The 13061-nt window shown below is 43.4% G+C and overlaps 2 protein-coding genes across 5 annotated transcripts in view; both read left to right on the forward strand.

The window, feature by feature from the left end:
• LOC104838860 (chromosome unknown open reading frame, human C5orf24) overlaps positions 1 to 6247 on the forward strand; it is an 8345-nt gene extending 2098 nt beyond the window's left edge. The window contains exons 2-4 of one of the 4 annotated variants that reach the window (XR_775116.1): positions 312 to 391; positions 2741 to 2809; positions 5855 to 6246. Coding sequence is in view for 3 of the 4 variants with exons in the window: in XM_010578862.1 (XP_010577164.1) it covers positions 2741 to 2809; positions 5855 to 5892 (107 nt within the window). In the remaining variant the exon portion in view is untranslated. Of the gene's footprint in view, positions 1 to 311; positions 2712 to 2740; positions 2810 to 5854 lie in introns of those variants that run through there. The other 3 variants (XM_010578862.1, XM_010578864.1, XM_010578863.1) reach the window with 3 other exon arrangements.
• Positions 6248 to 8377: 2130 nt separating this feature from the next.
• TXNDC15 (thioredoxin domain containing 15) lies at positions 8378 to 11663 on the forward strand. Its single transcript, XM_010579195.1, has 5 exons — positions 8378 to 8444; positions 8592 to 9022; positions 9597 to 9760; positions 9965 to 10095; positions 10962 to 11663. The coding sequence occupies exons 1-5, from the start codon at positions 8378 to 8380 to the stop codon at positions 11156 to 11158; spliced, it is 990 nt and encodes a 329-aa protein (XP_010577497.1). The 3' UTR covers positions 11159 to 11663.
• The last annotated feature ends 1398 nt before the right edge of the window (positions 11664 to 13061 follow it).

Below are 13061 nucleotides of genomic sequence, written 5' to 3' on the forward strand. Positions count from 1 at the left end.
CCCCGAGTAATATCCCCCCCCCCCCCCCCCCCCCCCAGAAGAAAGTTTATGTTTAAGTTGTTTCACATATAATATGACATTATGATAAATGTGTAGCTTCAAATATCTGGGGAGGGGGAACATACAGAGTTTGCAGATTTGGGGGAGCATAAAAATTTGGGTTAATTGAGCCTGTGCTGAATGAGTAATGATGCTGATAATTTTTGTTAACATAAATGCTATTCTGGCCTGCTGTCATTTTGATGAGAACTCTTGATTTCAGTGATGACAACTTAAGAAACAGATGTCATGTTTCATACCTTTTTTATCAGGAAAAAAGCAGCAAGCCTTCAGGTGTTCCAGTGATGCCTAACACATATTGAGCTGGACTTTATGCTGTACTTTACAATAGGTGTGTTGAATTGTTTTGGGGGAACTGTGTATGCACTGGCAACTAAGACAATGAACCTCAACTATACTGGATGGCTCCTTAGTCGATAGATGAACTAATGGCAGCTAAACTGCTACTAAAAAATAGTTTCTTCGTGCTGAAGCTATGAAATCCAGTTATACATTCTGTTCCTCAACAAACTCGCAAGTCTGAAATTTAGCAGTCTTTCTCAGAATGATGTAACTTCTGACACATGCAAAATGCTAACATGAGTTAATTCACCCTCAGGATCTGTATTGTATTGGGAATTTTTAATCAGATGATTTTTCAACAAAAGACTGCTTTAAGTCTTTCCTGAACTCAGCTGGGAAAGCAGTCCTCTTCAGCTGAATGTAATAACTGCAGGAGAGTCACACCTCGCTGGCAAGGAACGTGTTGCATGTCACCACTGTACCTTGGAGAAACTCCACTTCTTACCTCCTCCTGTTTATCCTGTTTGCTCCTGTTCGGTTTCTCACTTGTGCATCTACTCAATGGTGCTGTACTGTGTGTCAGGAGATAATGCAGATGTATTGCTGTTCTGCTAGTATAATGAATTTTGTATTCAAGTATGCTGATGAAATAATGAAATCATCTAAGCAATTTCTGTTCATTACAGTGTTTATTAATTATATCAGATGGAATATAATCCCAGTAAAAAACAATTAACGTTGTCAATTGTGAAATGATGAGCATAAAGTAGAAAAGTGTTCAGAGAGTCTGTAATGGGCTGCCTGGCACTCTAGATTTAGCAAGGAGACCAGAAGTGCACTGCTGGGCATTTCCTAATTCTGGTTTATTTTTTCTCTGACTATAGTTTACTGGTGCCATGCAGTGAGGGGAAGAAAAAAGAAGTTAAGAGATTCAAAGTGAACTAGAAGTGGAATTTTCAAATATTTCTGCTTTTCCTATGTATAATCTGCAGAATACATTGTGCTTTTTTTTCCAACACCTTTCTTTCCATGAGAAACACTGAAACAGCATGTTAATGCCTAAACTTTATTAGTACCAATGGGAAAACTGGCCTTTTCCCCCCATAGTATGAAAACGTTACTTGTAAGGTAAATTGCTTATTTTATATTATATATCATAATTCAGCTATTCATAAGCTAGGATCACTGTTGTGTGTTAACACTGTTCAGAAGATCTACATGTCAAGTTTGTTTTTTAATAATTTCTTTTAATTATCAAGTTTCTAACGTCTTATTTATGCACAAATGAAATATATTAGCTTGCTATTATTCCTTAATGATGCTATACAAGTTCACTGTTTAATATACATATAGTAACTACTATTCAGTTTCTGACTAAATTTACTTAAACTTTAAAACCAAATAATTTTGCTACTATAAAGTCTTGCACTGGACATATTCAAGATGCTAGCACCATATTTTGGCAGAAAAAAATCAGATACCATCAGAAGTGGCTGACTTTGATATCAAAGATAGTATTTTTAAAATCAGCAGTTAGCTTTGTCATTAAAGCAATGTTCTTTATATCTTGGATTTAGTTTAAACTAATCAAAATAACTATGTATCAAGAGCCATTGAAGATCTCTGTTCTGAATGAATATATTTTCATTTTGTCTGAAAGATCTTAGAGTTCAGTCAGGACAAAACCAAGCCTTGTCAGTGAAAAGTGATGTGTCTGTGAAAAGAATTACTTGGAACTACAATACACAGAGTAATTCAGATGAGAATTTAACTCCCTCCCCCATTTTTGAAGAGCTTTAAAAGGCAGAGCAATGTGAAGTCATTTGTCCGATGGTTTCATCAGCTGTGACTCTGCTGTTCTTTGTTATATGTATAATAATGTTTCATGCTATCCTTAGAGTTGACAGTTAAAACAGTTGGTAACAATCATAAATACTTCAAATTGCAGACTTCATTTCTGACCACAAAAGAAGTTTATTCTTCTCTATTTTAATGCATATATTTTAACACTGCTTAAATATATTTATGACTTCAGTAGAGACTAGACCTTTCTCCTTGTGATTTTTTTTTTCCAAATAGAAAAAATCTGTATTCTGAAATTTGAACCACTTTCTGATACTTTAATCTTTCATCATTTGCTTTTCCACAGGTTTACTTTGGGGGAAACAGTAATCTGTTAAATAACTAGTATCAGCACCCCGTCCTCTGCTGTAAAAAGCCTGATTAGATACTGTGTATGTTTCTATGTCCATGAACTTGAGCTACTCGTGTGCAATTATGTGTATGGGAATGGAGTAGTGTTCATGATCTGTATTTACATCATCATATGGATGTATATTTATTAATAAAGTTAATACTTTAAAACCTAACAATTTTTTCTCTGGGCTTTTTTTAATAGCTTCTAAACTCTGGTTGAAGATGCCTGTTGACAGCATTACTAGACCAATAGCCTTAGCCCTTCTCTCTGGTAAATAGAAGTGCTGTTTGTTCTCCTGACGTCTCAGTCATAGTTAAGTGACTTGAACTGGCACTGAAATGTGTTGGTACACCTTGTACAGATTTCACTTAAAATCCAGTGGCTTGTTGTGTTTGTCCCTTGCCTCCCTGAAGCGTAATTGAATCCAACTGCAGTAGATCGAGTGTGTTCATGCCTGTGTGGACTTTAAAATGCACACAGGATTTGTGAGAGTTGGGAGGCTGCTGTGTTGTGTGATTTTTAAATTGAATAAATAAGCCCACCCTTTCAGTATACTTTGCTTTCTGAATTTCAATGTGAGATGTGTATTGCTTGTTAAGGCAAGTCCCATGTATTTGAATTAAGGCAAAAAGCCTGTATGAATTGCAAGGTATCAGAAAATAGAGGAATGTTGATTATTTTTTAATGAATTGAAAATGCTGCTACAGTAACTTAATTGTTCTTACCCTTTCACTCAAATATGAGAAGAGGGGTGGAAAGGAGTTATGGCTCTGTACGTATAAATAGTAAGCTGCTGACTTTTTTCTCCTCTGTTGCACATGAAATCAATTTGAGAGTACCCATAAACTAAACTCTTCATGGAATGGTGGTCATTATTCATTATTCTGTGATGAATAAGATGTATTTATCCCTGTATTCTAGCAATATTCCAAATTATCTTTGTTGGTAACATGTGCTCTGCATACCACCCAACCCCTCTTTTTTTTTTTTTTTCTCTTTTCTTTTCACTACTGAAGTTTTTCAATAACTTTGGGGGAAGGTGAGTAGTCCTACCTACCAGAAGCTGTAATCTAGACTGTGCTTGGTCTGCGTCCTCCCCTTGCTCTCCAGCACCCTCGTTTTCTCTTCCATGTACTTTTGAAGGCCCTGAATACATCTAGGGTTGAAACTTTTTAAATGTCAGTTGTAGTTATTTTGCAGACTTTTAAGTTGCTTTTACCTGAAAAAGACATCTGATGCTTTCCCCCCCCCTTGGTTGGCCATCCTGCTAATTCTAAATATTTGGCCTTCACGGTGACTGGATATGTTCAGAACAGAGTTTGACTACAGTCTGCTACATCCTGGTCTAAAAATCAGTTCCTGGATGTGATTCCTTGAGCGAAATGGATTATTTTCTTGGTTGTAATGAAACCTCAAGTGTTAGATATTAAGTAAGTCATAAATTATATTGTACAAGAATACAGGCTTTTCAGCTCTGTTGGGAGTTGCTGAACTGCTTCCATGGGTGCTGTGTTCTCTGCCATGTAAGGAACTGAATGCTAAAAGTTGCAACGCAGTCTGTTCCCTCGATACACAGCTGGTGTGCGAGGCCAGGTGCTGTTTCTGATGACAGGTCCAATTTATGATTTATTCATGTTGACAGACTAGCAGTGTTGGGGTGTCAGCTATGCTAGCTGGACATCTTGAAGGAGCCTTTAAGATGGTTATATCTTTTAATAATTTCATCTACGTGTATAGTAAGACACCAAGGCTTGCTTAGGGGCTGGACCGGCATTTTTATGCTTTTGTACCTCCGCGGTGTTACCTCTTAAAGTAGCACAAATAGTACGTGTGAATTAGTGATATCGTACCTGTTAAATATGCCGGCTCAGCAGAGTGTGTTTTTTGGACCAAGACAAATTAAGACTGTTCTTGACAGTTAATCATTTAAAGCTGTAATGCCTAAAGGACAGGACTGACTCGCTGCCTTGCATTGCATGCTATTTTTATCAGGTTCTGCCTGTGGCTCTGTGTTTATTGTTTAACATTTAAGAGAGAGGTGTGGCCTGACCATACAGAATTGGCAGCCCAAAAGCTACCGCGTTCTGGAGCTGGCTCTCGCCCAGGTTCCCTGCTTGGCCTAGGGATGGCAATGTCTCCTTTTTCCCATCGGTAAAAAGGCAGCAAAAATACCTGCTTATCTTGCAGGGTTGCTGGAAGGAATCATTAGTTAACAACTTTTAACTACTTTGAAGCTGAAAAATGTTGTGGAATTCTTAAGTGTTGTTTAAATTATCTGAGGCAGATAAATCTTCCTGCCTTTCATGTTGTTGTTTTCATACCACAGAAGCTTGTTCTAATTAGTGAAAAAATATCACAATTAGTGCAAGTCTGATTACTTACTTAGAGTAGGCCTTTGAGATATGCATAATACTAAAATGTGTATTTACTGCTTCAAGTGGTTGTATTTTTAAATAGTCAACTGCAGCAACATTGAGAAAACAAAGATTACAAAGTCACACATCCCAAATTTAGGTGTAGGTTTAAGTTGCCTGTGCGATCTCAGCCTGTGCTCCTGACTTCAATGCTTGTCATGTTTTCTTCTACCTCATCTTTGCACTATTGAACACACAGAACGTTGTAGCTGTGAGGATGTTGGGATTATATGTGAGTGGAGACCTCGGTCTTGGAGAAGGTCCTGGCGCTGCCTCTTTGTCCCAGTCCGTGTCCTCTTTCGCTCCTTCTCTTGCCACGTTGCCCAGTGTGACTGAAATCTGAGGAGGGGAGAAGGCCAGCTGCAGAAATCTATGATGCACAAATGACCACCAAGTTTTGGTGTTTATTCATGGGTGCAGCAAAAGACTCATATTTTGCAAATCCTCCTCTTTGCTAATTCAGATTATTCTGTAGCAAACAGCTTTTCTAATGTGTCCAAGATTTTTGAATAGATGCAAAACAATGTTGGGGTTTTTTTTACTAGACTTTTTCCTGAAAACAGACATTTGGCATTAAAAATCAGAAAAATGTAAGCCGCTGAAAACAGTTTTGCAACAGAACTGGCAGGCATTGTAAGAAATGTGCCTTCTCTGTAATACATAAGCACTGGGATAGTACATTTGTTGTGAGTTAGGTATGATAAAGCCTGACTGTTTATAATTCTTGGGAGTTCATTTGTGTTCCATTAATAGATTACTTATTATAGTCACCATAAAACCCACAATTTTGCACAAACCTTTTGATTTGTGTTATGGTAGGAAGGATACTATGCTAGGATTAAATCCACAGAGGTGTCTCGAATTGGGGTACGCTGCCAGAAAGCTATCTGTTATTTTCAAGGTTTGGAATATCATCCATCACCTGTGTGCGAGATCTGACACCATCCAGGGCTGTGGCAATGGAGACGCTAGACCCTGATGGCACAGAGCCGAGAGCTGGGAACCACATGCAGTCCTTGGCCAGAAGGAAAATTGTTTTCAAGTTGAAAATGCTGTTTTGTCCAAACTCAAAAGATGAGGACAATTGGGAATGGGGCAGCTTTTTCCTGACTTGTCCACATCAGCTTGGATTCCTTACGTGCTTTTGCTTTCAAGCTTGCTTGCTTGGTCTGTATCAGCTGGTCTAATTAAGTCTTTTTCCTCTATGTGCAAACCTCATGTTTTCTATCTTTAGGCTATTATGTCCTCAATATGAATGCTTATGCAAATAGACTTTGAATTAAAAAAATTCAAGAAAATGTGCATTATAAGAAAGGACAGATTTGGAGAAGTGTCCCCTAATAAAATCGGAAGACAAAAATCCCATTTCTGTAATAAAGCTGACACCCATATTCATTTATATACATGTACAGTGTTTTCCTTGCTTTTTTTCAGTGTGTGTATATGGTTCATAATCTCCTAGGTCGTAATTCTCACTTCTTGACAGATGCAGTTTCAGCGAACTCTCATTGTGTGGTGCTGGCAGTTTAAAAAACCACACTAAAAAAGGGGGTATCAGCACTTGAAGTACTGTGTTCATTTTCAGAATGCCCCAAACAGTCCTGAAGCTTCACTATTAAACTGAAAGCAAGAACTAACCCTGTGAGAGGAGGAATATTGTCTCCTAAAAAGAAATACCAGAATACTTATCCTGCCTTTCAGCTTGGGGGCTTTGGTCGATACGCGGATGGACAAGAGCTCATCTTTTCTTTTTAGCTTTAAAAAAATACGCCTTTAGTTTGCAGGCTTTTACCCTTACTCCAGCCTGGCTGTAGGTTAAAATTTAGTTTTCATGTGAAAACTTCCCAAACTGAATCTGTGCTTCTCTATTGTGGGTAGAAGTAGGCAAATCCTTTGGGAGGGAGCTGTGGCTGTTGTGCAGTTCTGGTCACAGCAGGCCCTTAGGGCTGCGATACCGGGTTATAACGAAACACGCTTTGGGAAGGAATTACAGGGTGCGTTTGTGTGCCCTCTTAATTACCCTTCAATCATAACATCCTGTCAAGTCCTCAGGATGACATTTCCCTTGCTGCAAGAATTTTTGACCTGAACTAATTTAAAACAACAGTGAAATGCCTGCTGACCTCCAGCAGTGTTAGCAGACTGAAACTTAGCCCCTGCAGCGTGTCCTGTTACACCGTGTCGTACAGTTGCTGGTGGACTTGGCCCTGGGCTGCGAAAATGGCGTGAAGGAACGTGCGTCACTGCTGAGTCCCCCTGTTCAGCCAAACTGACGAGGAAACATGGTTAAAACCAAACCACTGTGTATTTAATACTGGCAGGGACTGGGACCTGGTCTTATTTGCATTTCCAAAGAGCAAGTTTGACAGAGTTTATTGCAATTCTGTACTCCTAACTTGTAGATGCTGCAGTTTGGTTCCCTGCTATCATGTTGCCTCCTTCCTGACCTTCCCCAAAACCACAAATGCCTCCTTTTGAACAATTAAAATTACCCTGCAAAGGTGAAGCACATTTATAATTCAGGATTGCTTAAAAGCAAGCTGGCACGAGATGGCTCAGTAAAAAGACAGATCAGTAAAAAGACACCTCAGTATCAGGCCTTTGTTGTACTTCATACTCTGTTTCGGTGCTGTCATTGTGTTCTCCTCAGCTGAGCTGACCAACACAAAACAGAGTTCAAGGCGAGACTGGGGTGTGCGCTTTGATACTCTGCGCGCAAGGTCCCCTCTCACACACATGCTAAAATTTCTTTCTAGGGCAGTAAGCAAGAGGTTAAATTCATCTGTTCACACTTGTACCTCTCTGGGCCTCCTGTTCTATTATTAAAAAAATATATATGTATAATTAAAATCCAAATAGCCTGGTACTCTGCAAGTTCAAACAATTCTTGCATGTATTCCACTGAATTTCAGCAGCAGCTGGGGGCGGGGGGGGGCAGCTTGTCAACATGATGTTTCCTTTTCATTTCCCTCATTCTGTTTGTCTTGCCCTGCTCTCTGAGCCCTAGCCGGCTTCTGTCCCCTCACCTGAAGATCCTTCGGAGCTGGCAGACGAACGCGGCTCTAGCCATCGTGTCCCTGCCGCTGCGGCCTGCGCTTCCCTCCCCCCCTCCCGCCCGGAGGCCTCCCGCCACACAAGTACAACCACGGCGAGCGGTCGGAGGAGGTAGAGCGCACGCTGGGCGCAGCTCGCCCTCCCGACAGCAAGCGCCCAGAGCCGGCCACCGAGCAGAACCGCTGCCCCAGCCCAGCCGCCCCCACCGCTACCGCCTCCGCCCCAGCCAAGACAAGATGGCGGCGCGGCGCCTTGGCGGCGCTACGCACGCACGGCAGCGGCGCGCCGGAAGCGGAAGTAGCCCATAGTTCCGGCGGAAGCGGCCGTTGTCCGGGGAGACGCAGAGCTGCGGTGGCGGCCGGGGCCGAGGATGTGGTGGTGGCGGCGGCTGCTGCTGCTGCTGGTGCTGGCCTGGCTCGGTAGGGCCCTTCCTGCAGGTGAGGCCGGTGGGCTTCGGCTCCGGCAGCCGCGGTGGGTTCTAGGGGCCGGGAGGCGTGCGCGGGGCCTCCCCGTGGCGGGCGGTTGCGCGGGGATGGCCGGGGCTCGGCCCGCAGCGCGGAGCTGACATCTCCCTCCCGGCGCAGGGGCGGTGACGGAGCAGAGCGCAGGCGGGCAGCCCCGCTCCCCCGGGGGCGGTGGCGGTGGCGAGCCGGTGCGGTACCGGACTGCGGAGATGGCGGACGCGATGCTGGGCAGCGGGCTCCCCGGGCAGCAGGCCGTGGTGCTCTCGGTGGTACCGGGGGAGGCGAGGGACGGCCAGACGTCCGCCGTCGCCAAGGGAGCTTGCGATGCGGCGGCAGGAGGTGATGTGTGCGGCGCGGGGAGCGGCCCGACGGCCGGCCTCGGCCCGGCGGGCGGGCAGGGCCGGGAGCAGGCCGTGCTGGAAACGGTGCTGCCCGCGCCCGCCGAGGAATCGAATAGCACCGACGGCACCAAAGCTCCCAAAGTGAACTGCGAGGAGAGGAACACTACCGGCATCGACCGCTTCACCCTGCAGATCCTGAACGTGTCTCAGGTAAGTGCATCCCCCGGGCGACTGCTTGGCGTTATTCTGAACACGCTGAGGGTGGTGGATGATGCCCCTTCAGCACCCTGTGCGTGTTTCTGTCAAGCGTTTGACGTAGCAAATTTCTGCGTGTAACATCCTCTGGGCTGTCGGAAAGAGGAAATGTCTGGGCAAGGCGGTTTTTCGTGTTGTTCTGAGCAGAAGAAAACGGAAATACGGCTCAGTCCACATGCCCCTATCTCTCATCTTCTGTGTGCCTGCAGTGACCTGCCAACTGTCATGCTGCATGGATTAGTGTCTCTCTCTGAAAACTTTGACGCTTACTGCCAGTGCCTGTCTCTAGCTCGTTTCTTGTAATGGTTACGTATATATATTTTTTTTTAAGTAATAAACTTTTAAAACAACCTTTAAAAAATATTAAATACAATTCTCCATCTGCTTTAAACAGGTTAAACAAATGCGCAGCTACTTGATAAATATTGTCAAGTATCTAGTCAATTGCCAAATGATGCGTTCCTATGTGGGATTTAACTCTGTTAAATATGTAATTGTCCATGTTTGGTTTTCTTCTGCTTTCTCTAAGGACCTGATGGAGTTCTTAAATGCAAACAGCAGTGACTGTACATTAGTCTTGTTCTATACGCCGTGGTGCCGCTTTTCTGCCAGTCTGGCACCTCATTTTAATTCTTTACCTCGGGCATTTCCAACTCTTCGCTTCCTGGCACTGGATGCGTCTCAGCACAGCAGGTAACTTATGCTTCCTCTGCTCTAGCATCAGTTTCTTTCCGTTAGCAAGCTTTGTGTTTTAAAAATGGGAGTAAATTTTTTTTTTCGTGTAAAGTGACAATTTAATTTAGTAAAACTGACACTTCCTGAGTTGTGACTATCTTTGGTTCTTCCTCCAGTGGATTTCTTTTCCTTCATGCTTTGTATTTGCTTTATGTCCACCAGTTTATCAACTAGATTTGGAACTGTGGCTGTACCAAATATCCTCCTTTTCCAAGGTGCTAAACCTATGGCTAGATTTAATCACACAGACAGAACGCTGGAAACACTGAAAGACTTCATTTTTAATCAAACAGGTATGTAAATCAGCCCTGATGTCAGTAGGACAAACAGGCTGGCTTTTAGCTCCAAACTGGGCTTTCCTCTCCCTGCTGTTTGTTCTTTAAAATGAATTTTGTGAAGACCCTGAGAGGACCTGGCAGAGATTTATCTCATCAGTTGCTGTAGTGAGCTGGATTTCAGGGCATGCTGAAAGCAGAAACTCAACTCATTGGGCTGCTGTCACAGAGTAGGGGGAAACACTGGGCTTTAACTAGAGAGGTGCTAGAAGGATTCAGCACATCTTCCTGCCCAAATATTTAATTTGGGAGTAAAGGCAGGTGAACCTTAGGATCATTGCCAGCGCCATGTAAGGCTGACAGCGGCTGGGGGATAAGACGGTTTCAGTTCTTGCGCTGGAGGAGACAAATGGATTCCAGTTTCCATGATCTGGCTGTCCACGTTGTGAGCTCAGCGCCCGCCAGCTCTCTGGTCCTTCTGTGCTTCTGTAAAGAAAAGCAAAACAGAACAAAAAACAAAACAAAAAAGGCCTACAAGGGCCTTCGTTAGAGGCCAGAAATTGTTACATTTGCTAATATGGCAGAAATACTCAACTCAAACAAAAAACCCCTCCACAATCCTGCCCCCCCAAACTTACACAAGGCTGTGCTATGGAGGACGGAACAAGCCTTCTATTATGAAAATACACATAAAGATCATATGTTTTTATGTAAGTAAACTGTTTGCTAGATATACGTTAACATACAAGGACCATCTCGCCAAAATTTTAAGTCGTAACTGTAGATGCGCCTTAGTCGGAGAAGAAAAACAAAGCTCCAAATAGAACCAACTTCTCTGTACTTAATTATTATTACTGGTGTTGATCAAGTGCTTGCTTTTTTAGGTATCGAAGCTAAAAGTGATGTGGCTGTGACCGAGGAAGACTGGGAAGGCCCCCTGCCTAGCGTTCTGACAAAAGGCATAGACTGGCTGCTTCTGTTTTCTTTGCTCTTCCTGGCTAGCTTTGTCATGTATGCTACCGTTCGCACGGAGAGCATTCGGTGGCTGATCCCAGGACAGGAGCACGAACATCAGGAATAACCTGAGATGCTGAAATAGGGACAGGATTTCCCACTTATTGGTAAAGTGGGAATTTATATGGACTAGAAGTACATAAGAATGAACTGTTGAATTTGTTGGTTGTAATTTATAATCTTGACTAAAAATCTGCTTTATTTATCAACTACTGAATCTGTAAAGAGCAAATTGGTGGCGATTAATGTGGTAAGTAAACAAATATGAAAAAACATGAACCAAAAAAGTATTTATTAAGCTGCTCTGATCAGCTTATTTTTCACAGACCTTAATGTAAATAGGTGATATGGTTCTACTTTCCCCTTCTGAGGAGGTCCCTGAGCTTTGTAGATGAAGTGAGATTTTTACAGCACATTGGTCTGTTTGTGTGGCACTGCCTGGCACAGGAGCAGAGTTGCTTCCGCTCTGGTGGAATCTGGGGATCTTCTTTTACAGATCCTACAGATGTATGAACTAAAGCTTTGATGCGGACGATGTGGTAAAACACCATAGAACTAGGATGTGTTAGCCCACACAGCTTTTAGCTCGTGTATTGCCAGAATATAACATTTTAAAGGAAAACGCTGGTGAATGGTGATGTTGCTAAATCAGTTTGACTGTCAGTAAAATGAAGCAAAAGGTGTTTTAAAAGACAGTGTACTTCAAATGAGTTATTCTGCTCTATACCAGCAATAACAGTCCAAAAGCGTGTTACACAGCTCTTGACAGAGTGACTATCTCCCACTGTTGGTGCTGGTGTTAGCTGCTGATTTTCTTGCTCACTGTGCTCTATGAGTTTTGACTTACTGGCAGGTCTTTATCAGGTTTAAAGTAACTTCCAAAGCTTACCTCATTGTGTTTGTGTGTATACACAACTTATTTACCACATTCCTATAGAATTAAATTGCATTCGTTGTCCTTACTATTTTTTTAAATAAATCAAGTTTTTGAGTGTAACCTTTTAAGCCACTTTCTTACAGGACTAAAAACATGCAACTTCTGAAGTACGGATCACCTGCTGAAATGAGCAAGACCAGTCTTGAGATTGATTTGAATTTCTACTAGCATGTTTGCTGGTTGCACAGTCTACAGCTGAGGCTACGTAAAGAACTGATACGGGTTTTTAGTTCTAATTAGTATGGAAGACTTTGCATAAGGTATGGACTGGTACGTTGTGCGTTTTTTGGATTATTTGACTGCGTAGCATTTATACATGGTGGAGGCTTGCCATAGTACCCGATAGGAAGCTTTAGAGTGCAAATTAAGCTAAGAAGAAACAAAGACGGTGATCAGATTTATTGTTTTGACACAGAGCTCATATCCCTGGAAGGTGATTCTTCAGGTATTTTTCTGGTGGCCATATCCTTCCCCTTTGGAAACCCAAGGCCCTGTATTTCTGTGTATGAAAGGGAAACCGCACTGATAAAACTTTGGCATTACCGAAGATAAACCCAGGACGTATTTTATTAATAAAGATCCAGGATTTTGAGCAAGAAGTTGGCGCGTTTTTGCCTCTACCACCCGGTCAGTTGGAGAGGCCCGGGGCCGGATTCTCCCCAGGAATTACCTGCGTACCTCTAAAGAAAAACCGTGCCCCCTCTCCTCCGAAAAGCGACGATTTCGGTGCCGCCCCGTGGAACCCAAAAGGCGATGATGTCCTCGCTCCGATTGAAACAGAAGCCCCCCACGGTCTGAGCAGCCCCGGGCCCTCCGGCCGAGGCCGGTGTAGCGCAGAAGGCAGTTCAGCTCCCCCCGTCCCCTCCGGGGCAGGTGCCGGTCCTTGCCCGCTCCCTCCGTTACCGCTACCACCGACCGCACCGGCGCGCTGTGGCGGCGGAGAGGCGAGGAGAGAGGGCGGGCAGCTCCCGCCCGCCATTTCTTCCCCCCCCCTTCCCCGCTCCCTCCGTTTCCCCTCAGCGGCCGCCGACCG

Source organism: Haliaeetus leucocephalus, unplaced genomic scaffold (genome assembly GCF_000737465.1).
Source record: "Haliaeetus leucocephalus isolate CR32 unplaced genomic scaffold, Haliaeetus_leucocephalus-4.0 Scaffold656, whole genome shotgun sequence".
NCBI lineage: Eukaryota > Metazoa > Chordata > Aves > Accipitriformes > Accipitridae > Haliaeetus > Haliaeetus leucocephalus.

What these genes read in the sequence shown, in the direction of transcription:
- TXNDC15 (XM_010579195.1), top strand. Translation starts at nt 8,378, where the DNA reads ATGTGGTGGTGGCGGCGGCTGCTGCTGCTGCTGGTGCTGGCCTGGCTC. An exon ending in CGGTAGGGCCCTTCCTGCAG is followed by an intron (nt 8,445 to 8,591) that starts GTGAGGCCGGTG and finishes CTCCCGGCGCAG; the next exon opens with GGGCGGTGACGGAGCAGAGC. An exon ending in AGATCCTGAACGTGTCTCAG is followed by an intron (nt 9,023 to 9,596) that starts GTAAGTGCATCC and finishes GCTTTCTCTAAG; the next exon opens with GACCTGATGGAGTTCTTAAA.